Raw genomic sequence first — 27,029 nt, 5'->3', positions numbered from 1 at the left:
GGACCCATGTTAGATATTCATGGCCCACCGTCAGATTTAATGAAGATCATCACTACTGATTAATGGGCATATGCCCAAGCTTTCTAAACCAATGGTTGTGATCACAGCAAAACCTCAGATATCCTCTCAAAGGGTGGCCTCCTGACATAAGCTTACCGTACTCTGCAAATGGACGGACACCATGTAAAGATCACATGGCTTGAAAATGGTGCAGGCCCAGTCATCACATCGGTCAAACTTGTATATTGGGTCAGATTGACGGCCTTCCATTGATTTCTATGAGTGGCCCACCTAAAGAGTGGACCGGCCTGATTTTCAAGCCAGACGCTCTTCATGACGGGGGCCACCTTTTTCTTGGCCATGGGTGTCTACACGTGCAATAAGCGGGCAAGATGTACGCGTGCACTGCATTATCAGTGGGAAGCAAGAAAACAAGCTGCGATCAAACCACGACCGTTGAATTTTATTAGGCCCGCATGAATCGTAGAATCGCTGTTCTCCTTCTCCAACACTAAAACCACCACAGCAACTAGAGCTGTTCACGAGTCGAGTTAGCTCGGTCAGCTCGCTCGACTCCGCTCAATAATGGATTCCACCGCGTTGAACTGGTTTTTGGAGCTCAAAAAAAATTGGAACTGAATTTGAGCTTGTCCAAACTCGACTCGAACCGAACCTCAACTCGAATCGATGGTGACTCAGTTATTTTGATATTGATGCTGCTCATCAAATGTTTGACGAAATGACTCAACAAATTGTTGTTCCGGGTGTATACATTTTCCATGCGATCGGCTGGTGGCAACGAAGGAATGGATATGAAACAAATCAGTATGTTTCAGGTGCATACATTCTTCTCATATCTTGATTCTGATGCTGCTGCTCGCCAAGTGTTTGCGGAAATACCTGTAAAGTGTTGTTACTGTTTTGCATTCTGTGAGAAATTGAACGCGCACTCTATGTGTTTAAGAAAATGTCGCAAAGGCTCAGACCGGCCCGAGCTACTGACCAAACCAAGCCAAGCTAGCCAGTCGGGCTCGAGGACCGAGTCAACTCAAATTCAGGCTGAGGTTAGCTACTGGCCAAGTTGAGCCGAGCTGTGCCAAGCTTGACTCGGTTCGACTCGTGTACAGCTCTAACAACACCTTTAGTCTAGACCATCCATCATTTGGGGCCCACCTTTGCTTGCTGATCCCACAAAAACCACTTTGATTGCTTGATCCTAACCATAAGATCAATCTGTAAGGAACTCAAGGTCTTGTCTTTATCATAATAGAGAAGAAGTTCAATTGGTGATCCAAACTGTCCATCATGTGGAGCTATATTTCTTGATAAATCCTTTCCAGAAAATCACTCCATGGAAAGGAAAATAGATGGCACATATCAATAGCATACCCATCCATCATGTGGGACACGCACACCTTTGATTGCATGTCCCTCTTAAAAGTTACTTTGACCATATGACTAGCAACATCTGATCAATGGCCAACAATAGCTTCTCCATATTATTACAATAAACAATGTCCAATCAGTGATCTAAACCACAACAAAGGGCCCATCTTTGATTGTCAGTCCCTTCTAAAACCCCACTTTGAATCAATAAAGCTTCGTTGTATCGTCCACCTTAAGAAGAAGGAAAAAAAAAAAGAAAAAAGCATCATTACAGCATGTATCATGCCACTTGCAAGTGGATGGCAAAAAAAAGATAAAACCAAACAAATGAGCAATGCTCACCTTCGGTTGGCGGCCCACCAGATCAATGGATCCAATCACCCTACACCATAATGCTCACCTATTCTATTTGTAGCAACACAGTAATTATTTTCTTTTTGATGAATATATAGATACAAAATTAACTAAAGTATAAAAACCATTCATTGAACTTCCTTTTTTCTTTTGTGAGACCCGCCTGAGTTCAAATAATAAGTGGGAGTGCCGGAAATCACCTCGCATTCGCAAATGCAGTTTGAAGCAGTTTCACAGTTTGATTCTTCTGCTGCACGCAGCATCATATGATCCACAACAAACAAGACCACTACTCAACAGTGCTGCATTTAGTCCTCATCAAAACCCATATCATCAACATCCATGTTATCGTCGTCTGCATTCCCTTCGTGATCGCCCTCTCCAACAGGGTCGCCATCATTGACTGTGTTAGCCTCCAGTAATTCCAGATGCTTCTCAATTAGCTGGACCTTGGTTTCTTCTTTTACAACTAGCATCGATTTCAAGTTACCCTGGCTGAAGAAAGAGGCGTATGGTTTCGAAACCTGCAGTGGTAAGTTCTAGTATAATCATCATCGTATTGAACCTCACGAGATGTGTAATCTGTGGGTGGAGAGGCAGGAATCTGTACATTTATGGCCCATCATTTGGAAATCCAGACTGTAGATCTAATGCACGACACCTTGGCTGGAGGATGCCCCAAACTATCAAATTGGAAATTTCAAGACCCTTCAAGCTTCTCCATATAATGTAGTTGTTGCTCTTTTCTTTTTCTTTCATTTTTGTTTTGTGGCCATCTATTTGTAGGTGACTGATTGAAGGATTAAGATCTTGAAATCTGGGTACTTTTGGAGGGGCCACCTAATCATGCCAGGGCCATCAAATCAAACGTCTGATCACCTAACCATGGTCACCACATGAACAAAATCCTACAACTAAGTAAACCATGATGGTTGGGGCTCAGGAGTCAGGACTATGCCTGGCAACGGGTCGGGTTCAGTCCGGGTCAGGGTCTGCCCAAGCCTGACCAACTTAAAGAACAGGCCAAGAAATCTGGCCCAAACCTGATCCACAACCCATTACCCTGTGACCCGACCCGACCCACTTAAAATTTCTCAAGCCCACCCAACCTGACCCGTTTAATTATAATTGCGTCTGGCTCAATCGACCTGCCTGACCCAACACAGGGAACTAAGTGCACTCAATTGACCTGCCTGAAGTGGTTTGGTTTTTGCTCCTTTCATCGGTCCTTCGTTGGTGCTCATTGATATTGCCTTGATGGCATGTATTGGCCGTTAGATTCTCAGATTGAAACTATAGGTGTGTGTTTTGTTTTGGGTTATGGGTCACGTTTGGTCTTTCAGCCTGGCCTGCTGATGCACCATGTGGGCAGGTCAAATCAGGTTTGGCTAAATCCAAGTCAGATCCATTTATCTAAATGGGCTAATTTTTTGGCCTGAGCCGATCCGCAGTCTGACCTAACTTGGCCCAAACCCAGCTCAGAAGCAGCTCAGGCCAATTGACCTGTGGTTCGACCAACCCATTCCCACCGCTACTCAGGACCTTCCTCTAATGGGACTCATAGAAATTTTATTTTATTTTTATTTTATTTTTTAAAAAAGCAGGAAATCTTGCCTTGATGAGACAATTTTGATCTTTGGCAGCCTTTACTAGATTGCTCCAATGTTCATCCTGCATAAGTGTTGATGCCGAACCCACCACCTAAATGGAAAGGAACGTCCAGTCCTTGGAGTAAAATGAGGATAAAAGTGCCAAGAGCTATATATAGAATGAGAATCGACAACCTAATCCAAAAGAAACATCCCTTAAATCTAAAAATAATGCCTCACCAGGATGGAGGACCTCGCTCTGGTTATTCCAACATTCATTCGCCGAAAGTCGGCCACAAACCCGATGCCTTTTCCATCGTTCGAACGAACACATGAAAAGATCGCAACATCTTTTTCTCGTCCCTGAGAAATAGAAAACATGTACTTCATTTACTTCACAGGTAGATATGCAAGTGAATGAGGAATTATAGGGTGCTCTGATTCAGGACAACTATGCCCAGGATTATTTTACATGTGAGGCCCATTGTTTTGTGATCCAGATTGTTGGCCTGATGGGCTCCACAGAGGAAGTGGGCTGCCCCAAATTTCCTAGATAGGAAGATCTCAACCCTTAAATCGATGGCCTACAATTTCACATTTAACTGGAAAGGGAAATCAGCAATCGGCTACATTCAACAAAAAGACCACCTTCCAATCTCCGAAAATTTCTGAGGCATGCTCCCTCCAAAATGGAACCCATCAGATCAACTCCATATCACCAAATAATGGTCCCCACTAGTACAGAATCCTGCACCACAGCAAAGCGTAGCTTGGGGCCCTATGATTCCTCCAGGTGAACTTGAACCAGTACATGAGTCATCTCACCTGGAATCCATCGACAGTATTGATGTCTACTAATTGATCCGACTGTACTCCAAAAGCATCGCGAAAACGTTCCCGGAAAAGCTTCACTTGATGTCTGTAAGGGGAAATAACCGCTAATCGAGAAGTTGATTTCAGCTCTGAATATTTCGTCACCAATTGATGATACATGAGGAGGACAAAGTCCACCTCATCGACATTTACCCAAGAACCGCTTCCTGATGGCTGGGATTCGACTCCATCTATATCAAAGAAACAAAATGGCCCAAAGCAGCGGTATTCATGCCACGGACGTTTTGTGGAGCGATCAAGATCAGGTCCATCATCTAACGAATCCGAGTAGAATTCTCTTGAAGGGAAGCTTCTTATCTGGAGAATGAGGATTGAACAAAAATGTTACCATACAAATAATTAAGTAGTTTGACTTAAGCATCAAAAATATGGATTTAACCTGTGGATGCATGCGGTATTGGGTTTTGAGCATCTGTACTGGATAGCCAGCCTTCTGAAATCTCTTGAACAGACTCATGCCATATCTAAATATGCCAGAGAACACAAAATTACAGGCATGTAAAAGAAAGAAAGAAAGAAAGAAAGAAAAAAAAAAAATTTTGAATAACAACAGATAGCACTGCTTAAGCTCACACAAACATCTCGTTCTACATGCGGCCACAAGTGCCAGCATGGAAGTGAATGGGCACTCCAATCCATGCAAAAGATGAGCCCCAGTTTGTCATTATCTTGACCCAAAAATCAGGCCAGTCAACTCAGCAGGTGATCCACACATGAAATAAAACCATGGAAGCTTCAAAAAATTGCCAACCTCCACATTAGATGTAGAGCAAAACAAGAAAAGGATCAGAAACTTAGAGATTTTGTATTCTTCCTTGTTTCCCCATCTGCGATATTTTCACTACTTGTTAAAAGTCATGGGGCCAGGGTTTTAGTCCAATGGTTATCTTTCAAATTTAAAGCCTGTTGGTTTTTGGGGTAAAGAGAATGGTATGATTTGGACATATTTATGAGGATATGGGCTATTTCTATTTTTACTATTTCCCAAGTATCTTTTAGGCTTTTCTAAGGACTATTATTGAATCATTTAGGGGGCGTTTGGAATGTAAGTTACTTAAGATAAGCTACTTATGCCTCATAGTTACTTATAATTGATCTTAAACCAAACTTACTTATCCCAAATAAGTTACTTATCTACTGTTGTAAGCGGTGTTCGAAATGTCGGTATCGCGTTACGTATCACATCCTTGGCATAGAGATATGTATCAGTTATCGCATGGGATGTATCATTTGTATCGGGTAATTTATCCCACTTTTTGTGAAACATGGGGAAACATTGGGAAAATGGTTGAATTTTTCAATGAAACTTCGCGAATTGTTTTTTATTTTTTAAAGAAAGACCGGAACACACACTTTTAAATCATAACATCTCAAAAAAGAAGTGCACATAATAGGTTTCCTTTGTATAGGGTTCTAAGCTATGCGTTGTTTGACTGAATACTTCGAAATTAGTCTCAATTGATAGCTGGTTGAAGGGAAATTTTGAAAAAAAAAAAATTTAATTAAAAATGATTTTTATTTTTCGAAAATTGACAAAGACTAAACAAATCAGTATATCAGCCCTTATACATGCTTGATTTCATGTTTGGAGTGTAACATTGCATGCAATTTGGGAGAAATTGGGAAATTTTCAATTTTTCCCAAATCAGACCATCTACACTCAAATTTCAAAATTAGAGTGTATGTGATGATCATTTCATCAAATACTTCGAAATTAGTCTCAATTGACAGCTGGTTGAAGGAAAATTTCGAAAAAAAGAAAAAACATGAAGAACAAATGGATATCGAAATCAAAGTTCCAACTCCATGAGTTTTTATGCAAAACATGAAGAACCAATGCATTTGTAACCATTTGACACTGATTTAATATAATTTCAACAAAAAAAGGGTTTGGAAATTGAAAATGCTCACCAAATGAAACATGTAGGATATATCAGCAATACCCGTGTGTTTCGTATCACATAGGTGAGATACAAGATATATCGGCTGCTATCATCGATATTTAAAACATTGGCTATAAGCAGAAAAAGTAACTTATTTGGTGGTATCCAAACAGGCCCTTAAAGTAGGATTTTTGGGAGAAGTGATCACTACTTGTTTCCAATATGATTAGTAACTTAATTCATATGCTACTACTTCACATGGGTTCCTAAATTAGAGGAAACTTGAAGTTCAAGTCCTTAATAAGGAAACTAGATAGTCTAAAGGAAAACCAGGTTAATTTAAAATCATATGTTGAGATGATACTAAATAGATGGCCCATATTGTGTCTGATTTATCAGGACTTAAGAAGATGGGTTAAGGTTTTGAGCTATTCTCAGTAGTATCTTACAGGTATGCATCTTAGTTTTTCCTTCAATGAGAAAGAAGAAGAAAGTTTTCTCTCTTTAAGGGATAGATTCACCTCTACGAAGTGATTTCACAAAATCCACCAGATGGGATGCTCTCAAAATGGTTGGTCTGATGCTAACCTACTAACCTATGTGAGATATGAATAGATGTGCTGCTGCAACTGTAGTCATTTGATTATTTGTTTATCTGGTGCATTTATATAATTCATCATGGACTAAAAACTGCGGGCTTAGATTGAGTGAACCAAAAGGGATCCAAGGATATTAACCTGCAACATCCAAAGTAAATTTCTGGTCCACCTGATGAGTTGACCAGCCAGATTCATGGGCCACATCATCTACAGTAAAGACAACCTCATGCAGAGCTGGGATGTCCTCCCTGCATACCATTTTGGGACATGGCCACATGTAGAGATGTATTCGCTTAGTAAAACACGTAGAAGGATGAAAAGATATATATAGTTTACCCCATTTTCTCAGCGGTTGAAGAAATGACTGTAGCTGGCAGTTGAACTGGATCACCAACCTAAATGAACATTAACCAAGAGAAAAAGCGAAGGTATTTTCCAATCAAAATAGAGGCGATGATATTGTCAACATCATAATATTTGCAGCGACAAAACAAAGATTCAAATATATAGGAAGTGGTGAGATGCTTTAGCCAAATTTGCACATGACAGGGAAGATCAATCTTCAAATGAGCACCGATTCATGCAAAGATTGAAATGTAAGAGATGTAGTGTAATTGCCAAATGAGCTTCTGCCAATTGATCTCGACATTAACAAGGATGCAGTGTGGAAAAAGGTATAGGAAACTAATTCTTCCATATATCCGTTTTCTTCTAGTTTCTGCCAGCGGATGAACAGAACCCACCTTATCTACCCAGGAAAAAAAATAAATAAATTTGCGCACACCATCTATATGCACATGTAGACATGAACATACATTCCCTTTAGTAAAGGGAAGACAGATTTAGCCATATTGTATGACACACTAGTTTGATAAATAAAAATCAAGGTTCTAACGTAGCATAAACAAGCCTACTGGAAAAAGGCTGCAGCCGCTACTAACATTTCAAGGGCGGGAAGAAGATATTGTTAGGTGGACAGATCAAATACAAATTTTGCAATGGAAAGAGCTGGTCTATCAGACTAGAGGTGCAGATATTCTTGAATCCACGGCTATGAATGCATGGGAGGGGGGGAGAAAATATGCAGTAGAAAAATAAAATCAGTTTTAAGACTAGGACAAGTACTGTCCAACTCATCTGAGTTGCCTCAACTCGGTTGGACCCAATCAGGTTCAAACCACAATTCCCAGAACCCAGAAATGACTCAGTTGGACTCATCCAGACTTTGTCCGAGTTGCTAGGGACTCAGGCTACAGCCGTGGCAGGCTAAGTTGACCCATCCAACCAAGATTCCGTATAATGTACTTGGGTTTCCTCAATAAGACAAACAAACCTTTCATTTGTGGCCAACAGTTAGACAGTTAAGAAAAGAGAAATAACGCCAGCACATATAAAACTGAAAATGTCCTAACATAGCCAGGTCATCAGATTGTTACATTTTGGAATTTTTTTAGGGCATTCTCCATCCAAGATGCGAATGAAGAGACCAATGGTCCAGATTACTGAACCATGGGCCCTGCATCTATCAGAATTTAAAATAAGGGTGACTCGGCCAAGTTGCCCCTGACTCATCCGTATGACTTGATTAAAGACCATACGAGTCGATCCAAGTAGCCAAGTCTCAAAACCATTAACAAAATAGATTGGTATACATGCACTACCATTATAGATGCAGTACCACAAATTCTTTCCTCACACTATAATAAAAGCATTAGCAAAAGGACATACAAGAAATACTTGTTTACATCCATGTGCCAGTGGTACAAGAGTTGCCGGTTCCACCTGCGAACCACAAAAATCAAATGCATGACAACAGTGCCAGTCCAAACAGAATATTAAAAGAAGAAGAATTAAAATAAATAAATAAATTTAAAAAAGAAGAAGAAGAAGAAGAAGAAGAAGAAAAAAGAGGAAACAAATCTAACTAAGTGCAAATGGGCATCTTTTGGTTTTGAGTTCCATCTTAGCACAAAATAACCCAATAGATATCACGACAGGGCTTCTAAAGTGTCTTAAACTCCAATGCAGAGAACAACAAGAAATGAAGGGAGGACAAACAACATGGACCAAAAAGAGATCAATCTGGTAAGCTCATACAGATGTAAAGGTAGACCATCTAAATGCCACTGCGTGTGCTAGCATGTACACGGGACAAGATCCAAGCCGTGCATTAGGTGGGTCCCACTCTGTAGAACTGTAGAAGCCCTGGCCCAAAAGGCCGGTCCACTTGGCAGGTACTTCACAATTTTAAAAACAAATGGGTGGCTGAAAATTAAATAAATGTGGCTAAGTTTAACTAGTTGCCCACCTGTTCCTAAAATTGTGGCCAACTAAATAATGGACCAGCCTGATTTTACACCAGATCATCTACATGGTCAGATGCACCTGATGAACAGCCATGCTGGTACACATTGTGGCATGCACATTTGGTGCCTTGTGACCATGGACTTAGAAGAAAACCAATATACATTTCGAACAACACACACACACACACACACACACACACAGACAGAGGAATGCTCACCTGCCCACCTTCTTACATGAGCACCCGTGCGCACCTTTGAACACGTGTCATGGGCATAGAATCTGAACAGTCCACGTGATGCGGCACCCCTAGAATCTTCACAAGCCCAACTTTCAGCCTGATCCAAAACTCTGGTGGGCCATGGAAAAAGGAAACAGTTACCTCCCTTGATTTGTATTTATCTTTGTTATGGCCCACTAGAGTTTTGGATCATGCTGAAAACTGGGTCAATAAAGTTTCAAGGGGTGCCGCATCACATGGACCGTTCAGATTCTGTGCCCATGACATGTGTGCAAAGGTGCGCACGTAAGAAGGTGCACAGGTAAGCATATATGTGTGTGTGTGTGTGTGTGTGTGTGTGTGTGTATAACCAGAGTGGCTTCACAGAAAGTATGTGGAAGGACTTAACTTTCAAAAATTAAGAACCCATATCACTGAATTTAATCGATGCCCAAAAACTTCAGCTACCGAGTTCATTAAAATGTACAAAGAACATCAAGTATCTCAAATCCTGGTAATAACACTAGAAATAACAAGAAGGCTTTCTTTTTTTCTCTTTTCGGTTTGGACGAGGAGAATTTATTAAGAAATGAAAAAACAGCACTTCATTTAAGGTTTGTGGATATTGATCAGCAATACAAATCCAGGATCTAACGATCCTTCCATTGCAAAGGGCTGCTGGTAAGGGGTAGCCTCTCTAGATACATGACTGAATTTATCATACAAGAGGACACTTTTGACACTATACAAATCATGGACGTAGAGATCCTTGCATTGCAACAGCCAGCTGGTAAGGAGTAGCCTCTCCAGACACATGACCGGACTTATCATCCAAGAGGACACTTTTGAACCTCCTTCCCTTTCCCTCCCAACCGCTACATGCCTCTAATGTTAATAAGAAATGTAGTGGTAAAAAGAGGCCACAAACTCCCTCTCTTGAACAAAGTGAGGATGAAATGAAGACACAATTCTCCATTTCTTAAATCCAGGACATGAATATGGATACGGGTATCGGATTTCTAACATGTAATTTACATTGAATTTATTATTTTTACTGTAAACCTCCAACCTATTGTATAAGTTTCGAATTTTATTAAACATGGTATATCATGCTAAATTTTGTGAAACTATTAACATTTTCAAAGTTTTTATGGTAAGAATATTATGAGAATATAAGAATCGTTGGGATCTTATTCTAAAATGAATAAATAAAAATAAAAGAACATAACATGGTAAGATCCAGTTATAACTTATCTACAAGTATCCAGCACTAACACCATTATTGTGTTGTCCTAAACAATACAGTGAGCATGTACAAGTATCCAGGCATCATGGCCGTGCAGTATAGTTTGGTGTTTGGTCAGCTTGTAGTCGCAAGACAGCTGCTTGGCTGGAGAGCTGAATAAGATGATTCTGCTTAATTTGAAGCAAATCAATTTCTCACATCTACCAGACCCAATTTGGAAGATTGTTGAATCTTGCTCCTTGACTTTCGAACCGTAAACAAATTGCACTCCCTTTAGAATTTCCCAACCTTCTTTAAGAGAACATGGAGAAAATTAACCAATTGACAGCTAAATACACAGGATACCAATGAATAACTTTGAGCTTCAGAGGCAAGGCTGGCAACAGTCAGGGAAGTAACCTCATGTCCTTTTTAAACTAATTTGGAATAAATATCCTTTAAAACCCGTAGAGGAACAGGGTAACTGGGGAAATCCCTACTTTCATTATGTGGAATGCAAGTTCTCTCGATACTGCAGACATAAATCAGTTAATCAAATGCAGTTTCATAGTCACAGCTGTTAAGTGGTATTCAAAAGCCGTAAAGGCTATTATTACAAGAATAATAACAAAGAATTGACGTATTTTTTAGAACTAAATTAATTTCATTAGGAAAAAAAAAAAATCAGAACCAATTCATGGGGAAAAGGTCCCAATGCAAAGATTCACCCAATTACACCTTAACTTCAAAATTATCCAGCACCCAATTCATTTGCTTCGCTTGGCTGGCGGCAAAAAATCGAATCTTAACCTTTGACAATTTGCGGAAGAGAGGAATGTAGCTGGTGAACATTTGTCTTTGACGTATGAGGAGTGAGGAATCGGTGGACCATCTTCGGCTCCTCTGCCCTTTCATCTCCCAAATCTGGAGTGATTTCTTTATCCAGTTCAACGTTAGTGGATGTATTCCAAGCTCTGCTCCTTCTATGCTAGCGTATTGGCATGGTTTCAAATTGGGCAAGACTAAAACCCATATCTGGAGGGTGGCTATCCTAGCTATTTGGTGGGCGTCTGGAAGGAAAGAAACGATAGATGTTTCAATGACGTCCGCAGTTTAGCTCAGGCAGTCGGTTCTTTTGTTAAATTTCTGTTGATCGAGTGGGTTGCTAATGTTATGGGTCTTAAGGAGTTTAATCTTCTTTTTTTAGGCTTGTAGGTTTTCGGCTCTGCTATCTCAGCAGCCCCTTTCTGTAAGCTTCTTCTCTTGTTAATGCAACCCCATTACTTTAAATAAATAAATAAAAACCTTCAAAATTAGCCAAATCATTAGCCTCCCTCCAAACATGTAAAGAAATAAAAATACTTACAGCTTGGGCAGCTTCATCTATTATGACAACATCGAAGACACGATTCATTCGAGTAAAAAGCGTTGATCCACTGAAGCTAAGAGTGGAGAAAACCTGCCAATTCAGATAGAAATTACTAGGGAGATTAATAAACCATGTAAATATCATTCCTCCAACACAAGTTCATAGGCATACAATGGCCGCTTCATCAAGAATTGAAGAACGGATTCTGTCTCGGTCCAGCGCAGCTGTATCTCCATGTTTCGCTGTACCAGCCATTGAACGGTCAACACTAGCAAGCTTTTGATCTACCTGCAAAGGAAAATCAATTGTATTAAAAGGACTCAAAATAAAAACCTAGTGTCACTCAAAGTTGCATCAATGATGCCAAATCAGATACGCACAAGGTAATCCATGGAAACTGCTTGAACAGAATGATGGGGCTTTAGACCAATTCGTACAATTTTAGGGTTATATACATGGTCATTTTCATCACGAATACCTGAAAATACAACTTGGACAGTAAGTATTCATTCTTTTGTTTCTTGGGTTATATCAGAACCAAATATATAAACAAATAAACAGGCACAACAGCAAGCATATTCCAACATAAGGAAAATGATTATATATATATATATATATATATATATATATATATCTGTGCTGGAACATGCCACGCCACTATTAAAGCATCCCACAATCATTTCCTGGATACAAATATTGAAAAGCAGTCTCCAAACTCATATCAAATGAGAAACGGGTAAACGATTTTCATGTGAAAAAGCTCCAAGCATCGTATTTTAATAAGAGATACATCAAACAAGAACTTCAGGTAAGAACCACCCAAAATTTCAGATTTGGTGCCTCTCATGAAAGAAAGAAAGAAAGAAAGAAGGAAGGAAGGAAGGAAGGAAAGAAATAAAGGTGGTGGAGAAAATATATGGTACTAACAAATTAATGCATGAAAGTAAACAATGAAGGGGTCATGAAAATACACCTGCATGTTAGAAGTTCAATTTTAAAATGAAACAATGGCTAAGCGTAAGAAGCGTCAATTCTGATAAAAAGACAGAAAAAAGAAAAGATAAGATTGCAAATTTCATTTTCTCCTAATCGTCATGCTGTACATATCTCTGTCCATGTACTAGGATATGTAACAGGGAACACATGAATATTTTTATTTTTGGGGAAAATTTTTCGTCACTTAGTCATTAAAGCCATATAACAAGGATATTAATGTTTCTTTATGCAAAAAAAAAAAAAAGGTCAGATTTTGGAAAAGGGTGATTGAGCAAAAGACTAAGGCATGAGATGAATGTATATGAAATCAGTTTGGTTTCATGCCAGGGGACCTACCACTGAAGCTATTTTCGTACTTATACAAATGTTGGAGAAATATAGCGAGAGGAGGAACTCCATATGATTTTTGTTGGCTTAGAAAAAGATTTTTATAGGGCCCTCTGATAGTTAATCTGGTGGGTGTTAGGAAAGAAAGCAGTTTCAAGAAAAAAAAAAATATTGACATGATTAAGGATAAGTATGATGGAGTAGTAATAAATGTGAGGACCACTAGTGGAGGGACAAGTGACTTCCCAATTACTTAGGCTTGCACCAGGGGTCAGCATTGAGCCTGTACCTTTTCACATTGGTCACGGACGAGTTAACAAGGCATTTGTAGGAAGAGATCCCACAGCGTATGTTGTTTGTATATGACATAGTTTTGATTGACAAGACGAGGAAGGGTGTCTATACAAAGCTAGATTTATGGAGGAATCAAGGACTTAAAATTAGTCGAACTGAAACATATTATATGAAGTGCAATTTTAGTAATAATAGGATTGGGAATGAAGAATTAATTAAGATTTTTTATTTTTTATTTTGAAAGGTGAATAATATTAAAAGGGAAAAAAAAGCCCAAAAACAGAAAGAGAAAACAAAACAGAACAGAACCAAAAATACAAGAAGAACAAAAGGGATTGAGGAAAGCCACCAAAAGGAGAAAGCGGAAAAATACAAGAGTGGGGGCTAAGCCCAAAGCCCGAGCCCAACCCTCTAATATTTGCCCAAATCCCATTCATCAACAAAATGAAAGACAACAGAGAACCCAACTATCAGAGCAGCTGGAACTGCTGAAACAGCAGTTATTTCTTTCCAACCAAATAGACCACATAACTGCAAGAAGGGCCAGATTCCATTTCTTTTTACCGAGCTTCCCACCACCCCCAACTTCCCACAATCTAATGTGGGCCTCGAACAAGTAGGGGAACACCCAGGAAATCCCCGCGTGAGCCAGAAGACCATTCCAGATTCTGTTGAAGAAGGGGCAATGCAGGAGAAGGTCGACTACCGATTCTGCATCTTGCATACAGAGAAGACAGACGTTTGGAAAACATAGCCCCCTCTTCTGGAGATTATCTATAGTGAGAATACAGCTCCTACCAGCAAGCCAAGCAAAGGCAGCAACTTTCAGGGGAGCTCCAAAGGACCAAAGAGGACTCGTGCAGCTAAGATTTGCCAGGTACCCTTAAGATGTTGACCAAGAAATTTCCCAAAATGACCACTTTCGATATCTTGGTTCGATAATAAGAGTGGAGAGATTGAGAAGGGTCTTGCCCATAGAATTCAAGTGGGGTGGATGAAATGGATAAGTGTCTTTGGAATTTTATGCAACCATCATCTATCACTCAAACTGAAAGGAAAATTTTATAGGATGGCAATAAAACCAACCATGCTTTATGGGACAAAATGTTGCACAACTAAGGAACAACGTGTTCATAGGATGAGTATAGCTGAAATGAGGATGTTGAGAGGGATGAGTGGCAAGATGACGAAGGATAGAATTAGAAACGAATGCTTTAGAGGCAATTTAGGAGTAGCACCAACAGGTAACATCCTTAGAGATGGCGATGCTAATTTTCTTAAGCCTCAGATGGCTTCCTTGTATCATTATCCAGGTCCCCCTATACTGGTCATATTTAGGTGGCTTGTTGTTCCTTATCGTCGTCCACCGACGCAACGGGAAGATGATGCTTACAAACATTTGCATTATATGCCTAAGGGATGCCGAGTCAATCGACCATCTTTTCATCCATAATGATTTTGGATCTAGGATTAGGAAGAAGATATTGTCTATCTTTGGTATGCATTCGTCCATGCCAAGGCCAGTCAAAGTCCTTGTTGATTCATGGAATTGGGGGATTCTCAGTAAAAGATGGAGGTTAATGCAACAGCTCTCTTTAATACCAACTATGGTCTATTAGAAGGAACATAACGATAAGGCGTGTAGCAATAGAGTATCCAGTTTGGAAGCAGTCTTCCTCAAGGTCAAGGGAAGGATGATTTATTGGGCTTTGAGGATTATCCTCTTCAAGGGTTGTATGAGACATACAGGAAAATTTGTCAGAAAGTCATGGAAAATACAAAAGCAGTCAACACCAGCCAGCAAGTTCTCAGAATATACAGGAGACTATAGACATGTAGAGCCAAATATCCAAAGACATGGAATGATTGTTTGATTGAATGACTCCATTCAATTGTCTAGCTTCCCAAAGATTCTAGGAAAGATCCTTGGTTACCTAGAAGGAAGGTGTTAGGCACCTTCTCCGCCCATATCAAGACATGTCTCTACTTACAGCATTTGAAATTTGAAAAGTAAACTTCATATGGAAATGAAACAAGAGAAAAAGGATAATGTAAAAGGTGTTTTTTAAAAGGTAACATGAGCTCGAACCTATGACCTCAACGTTGAAACACACTGTCTACCATTGAGCCATGGATTGGAACCCATGTAACGAGATAAAGTTGGGTGAGAGCAAGAAGAATGTGGCAGAGAATCGATGGAGAGTCCATTCTTAACAGTGTTCTTGTTTGATTTGCAGAGGGCCTTGGTTCGTAGTCACCGCTCTTACAGTGTGTTTAGAGATATTTGGAGAGGGGAATTCCGAAATCCTCTCCTTTGTGCAATGGTTGCTGGAGCTGTTTCTAGAAACCTGACAAGTAAAGGCATTCTCCTTAGCAATAATCCTAGAGGAAGGATTTGAGAGTTCTTGAACCCCAATACCTTACTCTTTCTTCAAATTAGTTGCTATCCTTCTACCAATTTCTAGTAAGTTGGGTTCTCGAGTTTGCAAGGGAAGAAGGAATGTGAAAAAGGTATGTAGAGAAAGCAAAAATCAAAAAGCCCCTTGCTTGTATAGAGAAGACAAGGGGGTAGATGTACTAGGGACACGTGGCATAACCCCATAGGACCTTTGGGGGGGGGGGGGGAGGAGGTGGGGGTGCGATGTTACCTCCTCCTCTCATTTTCTTCCAAAACTCAGTGTGTTTCTTAGTCTTTTGGCTCAAAAGGGGCTCAAGGTTCTGACTAAAGGAAAATAATCCCTACAAACAGGACTTGGATGCAAGGCACTCCTAATCCAATCTGAGTAGATGATCTTAGGGACAACCATGTCAAGTTGGGTGGCTACATGTTGTTATTGTTAAGTTCTATTGAGGTCCAAGGGAAGCATCTCTTTATCTTTATATGTAGTGTTGGTGGATGATTTCATCACATGTCTTCCTCTTATTTTCTCTTCTCCTTGCTTTTGCTTCTTTTCACAATAAAATTGTGTTATCATTCCAAATAAAAAATATTAAAAAAAAAAAAAATGTTTGAAACAATTCATCGTTCATCAATGAGGTGGTGGGTATAGTGGAAGTGTCTTTGGTTAATTGCCGGCCTCATCTTAGATGATATCAAAGGGATATCCAAACCTAATCGCATTAGACAGTGGTGGTGGCAGACACTAGAGGGGCACCTAGGCTAGGATGAGCTTCTAGCTTGGGAATGGAATTTTCTTTCATTTTCTGTTTTGGGTTGGATAGGCTATGCAATTTTTTTAGGGGCCTGTTTTTGGTCTGTGCGGTATGTTTTAACCGGTGGCCATGCAATGCGTGTGTATCGCATGCTATGCAATGTTGTTTTTTCTTCTCCTTTCTTTTTTGTGTTTATGGAGGTGTTTGGGTGGCTATTCATTGTTTTCTATGGCACGGCCCACATGATGGTTGGATAGGCTTCATTTTCTTAGGTGGCTCACAGTTGGCCATTGATTTTATGGTGTAGCCCATCAACCAGTCCCTTAAGGTGGATCCATTTTTCTGTGTTGTGGCTGTCCACTGTTTTCTATCATGTGGCTGTCCATTGTTTTCTATGGTTAAATACTTAAATGTTAGTATGTTATTTGTCATCTATTGTGATTTGTGAGTTTGTGACTTATGCATTTTTATTTTTCGGTAAACTAAAAGGAGAGAGATGTACGAAAGAAAGAGAGAGAGAGAGAGAGGAACGTTTGAACATGCTTTTACTTGAAAAAATGTATAACGTTTTTCAAGATTTTTTCTTTTTTTAACATTTTTATGCTTTTTTATACTAATTCTTACTATTTAATCTTTATCATATTTTTCCCTTTTTATTAATTAAAAATTTTAAAATATCGAGCTTACACTACACGCGATGTAGCTAACGCTACATGCTATGTGGAGGGTTGAACGCTATGTAATACACTACGCGCTATTTAAAACATTGTCTTGTCCATTGTCTTATTGACCTTTTCTTTATGCTTTTCTTGTATCTTTCAGCCACCTTTAATATAATTGATGTTATTAATAATAAATGATAAAAACAGAGAAGGAGAGAGAAACAGATCCTTTGGTGGATCCATCAACATGGCAAGAGACTGCCTAACTATGGATGAAAGTTTGCAGCATGAATCTTTAGTTGTTCTATGCACACGGTAAAAAATTAAGGGCCCGTTTGTTAAATCTGAAATCTGAAGTCTGAATCTAAAGTCTGAATCTGAAATCTGAATCTGAAGTCGAAAAACTAATAATGAATCTAGAATAACTTGTTTGTTAACTAACGTCTGAAATGTTTGAAATATATTAATTTGACACATTTACCCATACGAAACAATCGTGATTGAATCCCTACCTTTAAAAACTCCATGAATTTCACTGAATGTTTATTTGTCATCCAACCTATTGAAAAGGTCATAAACAGCTAGATGAAGAGATGACACAAATATCAACATGATCCAAAGCTTTTGTGGCCCAAAAGAATTTTTAAATGGTCAATCACCACTATTTCCTATACAAAGGTCCATCTAATATTTGAAACTAATTTATTTTTTGGATCATGCCCTAAAATAAGCTTTCAATATAGATGGACGGTATGGATGTAGTCACATATATCACAGTAGGCCCTAGGCGTGAGCCAGATTTCATGTAAAAGCCTTTCCTAGGAAGTCCACCACTGGAAATCTATGTGGGGCCCACCGTGATGTTCGTATGAAATCCACCCCGTCTATCCATTTTGTGAGATCATTTTGGGACATAGTGCTAAAAATGAGCCGTATCCAATACTCAAATGGGCCGAAAATATGAGGATTGGACGCCCATAATTAAAATATTCGTGGGGCCACAGAAGTTTTCAATCATGCTAATATTTGTGGTTTAAGTTCATCTCACTAGGAATGACATTATGAACCGTATTGATGGCATGTAAACATCACTGTCGACCCTGGGGAGGTTTCAACGATAGGAATTTTCCTACCCACCTTTTCCTTTAGTGCGGCCCACTTAAGTCATGAATCCTCCTCATTTTTTGTCTCGAGTCCTAAAATGATCTCAAAACACAGATGGACATATTAGATTTATTACAAACATAACGGTGGGCTCTTCCTAAGATTCCAACGCACAGGAACTTCATGCGAAAGGCATTTGCACTCCAAATCTAGGAGGGGATTGCGTACTACCCCACCAAGATCTACCTAAATATGGACAATTAAGGGCTTTGTGGGGCCTACCATGATATTTATATGTTTTATCTATACCGTCCATTATTTTTTTCATATTATTTTAGAAATTAAGACGAAAAACAAGGCAAATATAAGGCTTAAGTGGGCCACACTATAAGAAACTGTGGGAATTGGATGCCTATCATTGAAAACTTCTTGGGGCCACATAAGGCTCTAATCAAGCTGATTTTTGTGTTTTTCCTTCATCCAGGTCTGTGTGACCTTACAAAAAGATTTGATGACAAATAAGCTTCATGGCGGACATCAGGAATGTTTTAACGGTAGTTCCTGTCCCACTACTTTATGTGGTGTGGTTGACTTGAGCTTTAGATGTGCAATTTTTTTCGGATCATGCTTTAGAATGATATAAAAAGTGGATAGACGGAGTGGATCTAATACATAAATCATGGTTGGCTCAGAGAAGTGCCCCATGTTAAAAGTTGGGATGTGTATAACAAAAGGGAGAAAATCTTTGTCAAGGACAATTTTGGATTAAAAAAAAAAAAAATCACAGAGCGCATTCTTGATTCCCCATTAAGCTAGACTCCTATCACGGAAAAATTTTGGCATAAAATGGCGGAGCGCTTTCCTTCTTCCGCGTTAACAAATACCACTAAACATGGAATATTTTCCAAATTCTGTGTTAAGTGCAAAAATTCAGCATTAACAAACAGGCCCTAAGCCTCAATGTGGACATGTTCTGTCCACATGGCAAGAAAACTATGCCTCTATAGACACCCCACCTTGTGCCAACAAGTTGATCAGAGCATAGTAGCAACCCCTAGAACCCTAAAAACCAAGTCCAAAGTCCAAGCCCAATCTGAGCCCAAGCTTAGGCCCATTAGCACTTACGACCACAATAAGGCAAATATAAGTGGACCAGAGGTGAAGCACCACCCCAAAGCCCGCGCGTAAAAGATGGGTCCATTCATGTGGTGGGCGGCGCATAATGCACTGCCCACCACGTGGACATTTGCCATCTTTCATGGAGGGGTTAGGTGAGTGATGATGTCAACATGCATGCATTGGCAAACGCGCTAAAAAGTAAAAAGACCTTGTTGTCCTCTCCTTTACTCAAAATTATGACTTTTGCCCCCCGATCCAACCATCCATGTTGCGCCACATGGCGATCTCATTTCAGTAGCCAATCCTGGCCTTTAAAGCCTCTTTTGCCCTTAAGAGTTCCTAAGAATTACCAAAAAATCACTCGACAGGCCTATAAATACCCAATTCCCTTTCATTTCCAATCCATCTTTCACTTCCCACTTCTCGCCTTATACCCATATTCACCACTCCTTACAGCCCATCCATCCACCAAGGAGAGGAAGAGTGCGAGAGAGGAAGACTAGCCTTAGGTCAACCTAGACAAGCCCTTACCTCCACCTAAGCCACCAAAAGGGCGATCTATTCCACTCAAACCAATCATTGCAACAAACTCATTCACCCACTACTCATCCAACTCTGGTCAACATCATTTGCATCTACATTAACATCATGCATCTTCATCTCCACTCCAACCCACCTACCAGTTTAGTCAGTCCAAGTACATGCTCTGCAGCTCACCAGTACACTGGATCTAGCCCATCAAAAACACAGATTAACTAGACTCCAACCACTTCTTCAAGTGGGTGAGTCAAGGTAGACTTGTACTTGGGATATCGCTTGTTGTAGGCACTGCATCGCCACACTACATCCCACACACACTTGCATCATCTGTACACAAGAACTAATCCCATCCTTGATCTTTTGCTCAACCCTGTGAAGTAGAGATTATACACTTGTATAGGCAAAGAGGATGCCTAACACCTTTCCTCTCTGTATTCGTGGTCCTTTACCCAGAATTTTCGGTCGCAAATCAGGAGTCATTTTAGGACAGAATCCGTTGATTCCTTCTCCTAAGGTTTCTATAGGGTCTAACCAACTATGGAGATTTGAGTAATAGGCTAGTGACGATTCCAAGCCAAATCTACCATACCCCAAGCCACAAATACACCATGAAAAGCTTGAAGAGGCATCCGTGAGAGCAATCCGCTCACGATCCAACATCCACATTACCACAAGTGAAAATCAACATAGAAAGCGTGTTTCACTGCCTGCTCAAATGTGCATCTGCAATGAGAGCAGCCTTTTTGGTTGTTGCCATCAATGAATAACTTAAGTGGGTTTTAACTTGGATGCATAGATCCTCTCCACTTCAGAACTTGAGTTCCATCGGAAGAGTTATACCAATTGGATGCCCAAGGATTCCATGGAACACTTTTCACTTAAGAAATCAAGTAGCACAAGATAGGTCAAATAAAAGGGAAGACGAGTACTTTCAAAAAATTAAAGATTCTCTTTCCGTGAACTTATCTAGTGAGTTCAATGAATCTAAATGCCCTATGGAAACATGTGGGGCAGCATCTGGCTGACCATTATGAAATTTGCAGCCTACATAGGTGGATGAGGAATATTTGACTTGTATTATTAACGGAATGAGCATTGTCTAAACCATCCTCAACTGAAATGCATACAAAAGACAAAATTTTAATGTGAAAACTGAAAATAAAAGAAAAAATAAAAAGTTGGTAAACAAGCCCAGCTATCCCTTAACATGTAAGCTTAATGAAACAACCAAAACACAGTCTTTATGATAAGAAATACTACACCCATTCATTCTATGTTCTTAAGGATAAAAATGTTAGAAATTGTTGGCAATTTAGAATAAAATAAAAATGATAGAACAGGATAATTTGATGATGATGATGACAGGCAGGCACCCAGTATCCCAAAAAAAAAGGACAGACATCCGTCATTAAATCTTTTCTGACATGCAAATTTAAGGAAACAACAAGAAAATACGGTGTCTATATGATAAGAATCACTACACCATGTATTGTATATTCTTAATGATAAAATTGTTTGAAAATTGTTAGTGGTTTAGAATAAAACAAACATGATGGAACGGGATAATTTTATGATGATGATGACAGGTAAGAATCCAGAATAAATAAATAAATAACAACAGGAAAAAACAAAAAAAAAAAAAACAAAAGAAAAAGGGAAAGAAAAGGAAAGCACCCAGTCATTAAATCTTCACCAATCAAATCATGAAGCTGGCCCAAAATAGCTAGGACAAAGCTATGATGATGATGATGATGACGGAACAGGATAATGTTAAAATTTATCCAACAAATAATACATAAGATATCTGGTATCACTATCATCTTGTGCCATGTCGATAGCAATGCACTAAGCATGTGAAAGTGCCTGGGAACACTAGTCAACAAGAGCTTTAAATCAACATTGAACTACATCCACAGAACAGCAACCATAAACCGTGACAAAAGGCCAAAAGACAAATGCAAAATAGAACAACGTGCAGGATATGGAAACTTCTAACCTGTATTTATAAGCCGCAATACAATCTCGTCCAACGCAGAATTGGATGGAGCACAAACTAGCACATGTACCCGATATTTGCGATTGGAGGTGACAACTTCAGGTTTCTGTGCATAAATGAGTGAAATTTATAAAGAAATATGGGCCTCTAGTACCATTATAAGTAACCAAACAGACAAAAAATAGAACTCACCAATTCATTCCCAGTGGTTGGGAAAAAGCCATCATCCCCATCAGTGGGCATAATTAGATCTCTTGGATTAGAAGCAGTCAACCAAGGAGATGCTTTGGTCCAATGACAGTATCTGCAGAACCTCAAAATAAGTATCTCAAAAGATAGTCACCTAATTTGGCGTTGGACACCAACGAATTGAATCAAACCTTTGAATAGCAAGAATAAAATATCAGTTGCAAAGTGAGTCGTACAAATTTGTAAGTAATCATACAAGAATATGCAAGCTTGGAAAGACAACATACAAAATAGCACATCAGCCGCAAAACAAAGACTATAACATAACCTAAAGTTAGATGAAAGCAAGCCCAAGAAGGCCCCTCTCAGAATTGCCCTGTTACAAACTTGGAAGAGGAACCAAAGCCTCAGCAGCCAAAAATCCCACAGTGAGTACAGTTCAAAGTGAGAGAAATATTCCCAGCTGAAATTGTAGGAATCTCTAATGAAACCTCCATGTTGGATGTCATGGTGGAAGAATGAGCCCCGCACATAGGGTGGTCCGATGATCTCCGTGTTAGTGTTTCCAATGATATAGGCTGACTACTACTTGAACTCCTACAGCACATTTCTTCTTGATGATGAATTTCAGTACCATGATTCACGGATTTCACTGCTGAAGAAGTACCATTAGGAAATTTAAAGATGAAGGAGTATTGGTTCCTCAATGTGCATGCTGAACATTTTTTTGGGATTAAGGGCCCATTTGGAAAGGGGGAGAATCCTGAACTTCACACATTTTTATTGAAGAACTTGAATTACAATAAGCTGGACATTCGCTTTCTCCAAAATGCCACAAACACATTAAAAGGGCACTTTTTCCCCAACCGACAGGGCTACTGTATTTTATCTGACGTGCTGCCTGCATGCAAATATGATGCAGGACATGGAAAATTAAATATGATATGCAAGATTGCAGGCTTAGATCACACCAATTCAGAAACAATCACACAAATTCCACATCCCACATGAAAATCCAAACATTCAATTAAAGGGGAATCTATGCGGGTCCAAGCCGACACAGGCTAGGACTGGACCAATAAAATTATAAACCAAAAAATGTCAAAGGGAAATAAAATCAACTACTCATGCATAAAAATCAGTCCCTAATCCAAGGGATTCCCTAATTTCAATTCAAGGAACCCTAAGGTAATAAAAAGGGGCAAATCAATTAGGGATCATGTAATATAGGGTTAGGATTCATGAAAAAAACGGCTATGAGAGGATAAAAGAAGATAAAAACCTGAACCAAAAGATGATCCCGCGTGTGGACATCAACAATGGTCCAGATGAACGTGCGTGTGATCCCGGCCGCACGTGTGTGGGGCCCACTATTCAGAAAAAGGCCACCTTGGCCCTGGTCGGCCAGGGATGGACTCCAAAACCTCCAAATTTCAGCTCGATCCGATGTACGGTTTGTACATAGTGCTCCGCCGAAGTTTCAGCTCGCCTGTGGGCTGAAATCTGAAAACCTGCTTCAATGAAGAAATCTGATGCAACAAAAGGACAAATTTGACATATGGATGGTGGGGGAAGATGGATAAAAAAGATGATGGAAGATGGGGGTGAATTGGGATCGATGTGGCTTCGCACCACGGTAGTTAGCCCTTCGAAAAGGGAGGGCTTCACACCCACTTTTGAATTCTTCCACAACTCACGAAGAGAGCAGAAAAATAAAGCAGGAATTTTTTTATTAACTTCAATCAATGAAAAGAACTACAAAGGGTGCCTATTTATAGGGAGAACCCTATACCCAAGAATTCGCACCATGTGCGACACCTATTACTTGGCGATGAAGTAAACTAAAATAAAAACCAAACAAGAAAATCTAAAGCGTTTACGATGTTCTAAATAATAACAATAAGCAAAACTTAAAATATAAAACCAATCCGACGAGTGGGCCACGATCATGAGATCTCATGGTGGGCTTTTCTTGACTATCGGGCCACTTTTCTAAACCAAAACTTGTCTTCTAGCTAGGAGGCCCTCCCTGGACGTCGTCATCGAGCCAGATCGATGGTGGGGTCCTCCTTCTGCGTACGTACGTGCGTAGGGGTGGTGGTGTGCGGGCGTGCGTGTGCACGATGTCCTCATCAACTCTCCTCGGTTGCGAAGATTTCGCCACTGGCGAAATAAAACTCCTGAACCGCTCTAGGATGTCTGGATCAAGTCTCTGAAGCTCCTCCTCAGTGAGCCACGTGCTGTCCGAAGTTGGGCGTGACTTCCATTTAACTAGGTATTTCTGAAACCCACCATCCGACGTAGAAATTATCTCATGGTCCAAGATATCCTCTATTTCCTTTCTGGGTGTGTGAAGGCTAGGTATGGAAGGCAGAGGCTGAGATGAAAGGTCGGGAAGAGGCCATGGATCAAAGGGTAAGGTTGGGACATCAGGATGGGTGGGCGAAGGGCTGGACAAAGTATCAGTGGGTCCCTGAAAAGCAACTAGATCCTCCACGTTGAATGTGGAACTAATTCCCATGGAAGGTGGAAGATCTACCTCATACGCATTGAGACCGTTTCGCTTTATAATTTTGAAGGGCCCAGCGCTACGCGCGTGTAACTTACGAATGGCCCCTGGAGGGTACCGCTCGGGCCTGATACGGACCATCACAGAGTCTCCAATATTGAACTCTTTGAAACGTCTATGTAGGTCTGCAGAAAGTTTGTAATGCTCATTACTAGTAGTGATCTTTCGCCTGATTTCTTGATGCAATGAATGTATGTGATGCGCAAAAGACTCTGCAGACTCTGATGGCCTATGAGACAATGACATGGGGATAAGATCAATAGGTTTCCTAGGCTTATAACCAGTAACGACTTCAAAAGGACTTAGACCTGTGGACCTATTGACAGAACTATTGTATGCAAACTCGGCTATGGGTAGTACGGCGTCCCATGTCCTGGTATGCTCCCCCACTAAACATCGAAGTAAACTCCCTAGGCTCCTATTAACCACCTCAGTCTGGCCATCGGTCTGAGGGTGGTAAGCAGAAGAAAACTGGAGCCTAGTATTCATCATGTGCCATAGTGTCTTCCAAAAGTAACTCATGAATCTCACGTTACGGTCAGACACTATGGTTTTTGGTAACCCATGCAGTTTGACAACCTCACTAAAGAATAGCTTGGCAACATGAGAGGCGTCGGAGGTCTTAGAACAAGGAATGAAGTGGGCCATTTTAGAGAAACGGTCCATGACAACGAATATGGAGTCATGCTTTCGATTAGTCTTTGGAAGTCCAAGCATGAAGTCCATACTGATGTCCTGCCAAGGGATGAATGGGACTGGCAAAGGTGTATATAATCCTGTATTCTGTTTCCTTTGCTTTGCCGGTTGACAAGTACGACATTGCCCTATAATTTTGGCCACGTCCCGCTTGAGGCTTGGCCAATGAAATCTATCCTCCACTAGGGCAATGGTCTTGTCACGATCGAAATGACCCGCGACCCCCCCTGAATGTAACTCCCAGACAAGAAAATCGCGAAGGGAGGTGCGTGGTATGCATAAGCGGTCACTCCTAAATAAATATCCGTTCAAAATCAAATACTCACTGTTAGCTCCTGACGGACTCTCTAATAAAGATGTATACACAACCCCAAAATCTGGACACTCAGAATACTCTTCTTTGATGCGCTCAAGGCCCGTAACTTCAATGCTCATGGAGTTGAGTAATGCGACTCGACGACTCAACCCGTTGGTGGGCTTATTTTTTACACCAGCATTGTGCTTAAGCATAAAGGTGTACTCTTGAAGGAATTGAACCTACTTAGCGTGCCTGAGGCTTAATTTCTTCTAAGAGTTCAAGTATCTTGAGGCCTCGTGATCTGAGAACAAGACGAATTCTTGCGGTAACAGGTCATGTCGCTAATGACGTAGTGACTGCACTACCACGTAGAATTTCTTGTCATAGGTGGAATATCTTTGCTTTGCCTCATTCAATTTCTCACTAAAAAAGGTGACAGGGTGCCCTTCCTGGCTAAGTACTCCTTCTATGTCAACTTTTGACGCGTTACATGCGACTTCAAAAGCTTTTGAAAAATCTGGAAGTCGCGTGACTGGAGCTTCGGTCATCTTGACTTTTATCTCCTTGAAGGCCTTCGAGGCGGCCTTTGTCCATTGAAATTCTCTCTTTTTTATGCAGTCCGTGATGGGAGCCACAATGGAACTAAAACCTCGAATGAGCCGCCTATAAAAAGTGGCTAAGCCATGAAAGCTGCGCACCTCATGAATATTGCAGGGTTTAAGCCAATTAACGATGGCCTTGACCTTCTCGGGATCCGCCGATACGCCCTCATCTGACACAATAAAACCTAAGAAGATCACACTACTAGACAAGAACGCACACTTCTTTAGGTTGGCGTACAACTTCTCGGCCCTAAGGATCCCACAAACCTGCCTCAAATGGTTGAGGTGTTGCTCCTTAGTCATGCTATAAATCAAGATATCATCAAAGTATACGACCAGGAACTTCCTCATGAAGGGTCTCAACACTTGGGTCATCACACGCATGAAAGTGCTTGGGGCATTAGTTAACCCAAAAGGCATAACTAGCCACTCATATAGCCCATCCTTCGTCTTGAAGGCCATCTTCCACTCATCACCAGGGCGTATACGGATTTGGTGATACCCACTTTTGAGGTCGATTTTTGAGAAGATAGTAGCATTAGCCATCATATCTCGCATGTCATCAAGACGCGGTATGGGAAATCGATACTTGATTGTAATTTTGTTGATGGCCCTACTATCAACACACATCCTCCATGTGCCATCCTTCTTAGGTATAAGA

At 40.3% G+C, this 27,029-nt stretch overlaps 1 protein-coding gene across 6 annotated transcripts in view; it reads right to left on the bottom strand.

Annotated features, from left to right (window-relative positions):
* Positions 1-1,375: 1,375 nt before the first annotated feature.
* The window catches only part of LOC131243539 (probable helicase MAGATAMA 3), a 66,516-nt gene continuing 40,862 nt past the window's right edge, over positions 1,376-27,029 (bottom strand). For 3 of the 6 annotated variants that reach the window (XM_058242964.1, XM_058242962.1, XM_058242965.1), the window contains 12 exons: positions 22,207-22,318; positions 22,015-22,120; positions 12,204-12,301; positions 11,995-12,111; positions 11,821-11,913; positions 8,434-8,487; positions 7,042-7,100; positions 4,603-4,687; positions 4,155-4,520; positions 3,570-3,692; positions 3,355-3,441; positions 1,376-2,264 (listed from right to left, as the gene is read on the bottom strand). In XM_058242964.1, the coding sequence (XP_058098947.1) occupies positions 2,049-2,264; positions 3,355-3,441; positions 3,570-3,692; positions 4,155-4,520; positions 4,603-4,687; positions 7,042-7,100; positions 8,434-8,487; positions 11,821-11,913; positions 11,995-12,111; positions 12,204-12,301; positions 22,015-22,120; positions 22,207-22,318 (1,516 nt within the window). In that variant the 3' untranslated portion in view covers positions 1,376-2,048. The remainder of the gene's footprint in view (positions 2,265-3,354; positions 3,442-3,569; positions 3,693-4,154; positions 4,521-4,602; positions 4,688-7,041; positions 7,101-8,433; positions 8,488-11,820; positions 11,914-11,994; positions 12,112-12,203; positions 12,302-22,014; positions 22,121-22,206; positions 22,319-27,029) is intronic. The other 3 variants (XR_009170118.1, XR_009170117.1, XR_009170116.1) reach the window with 3 other exon arrangements.

The sequence above is a fragment of the Magnolia sinica genome, chromosome 4, assembly GCF_029962835.1.
Source record: "Magnolia sinica isolate HGM2019 chromosome 4, MsV1, whole genome shotgun sequence".
Taxonomy (NCBI): Eukaryota; Viridiplantae; Streptophyta; class Magnoliopsida; order Magnoliales; family Magnoliaceae; genus Magnolia; species Magnolia sinica.
This window is presented reverse-complemented; position numbering and strand designations above follow the sequence as displayed.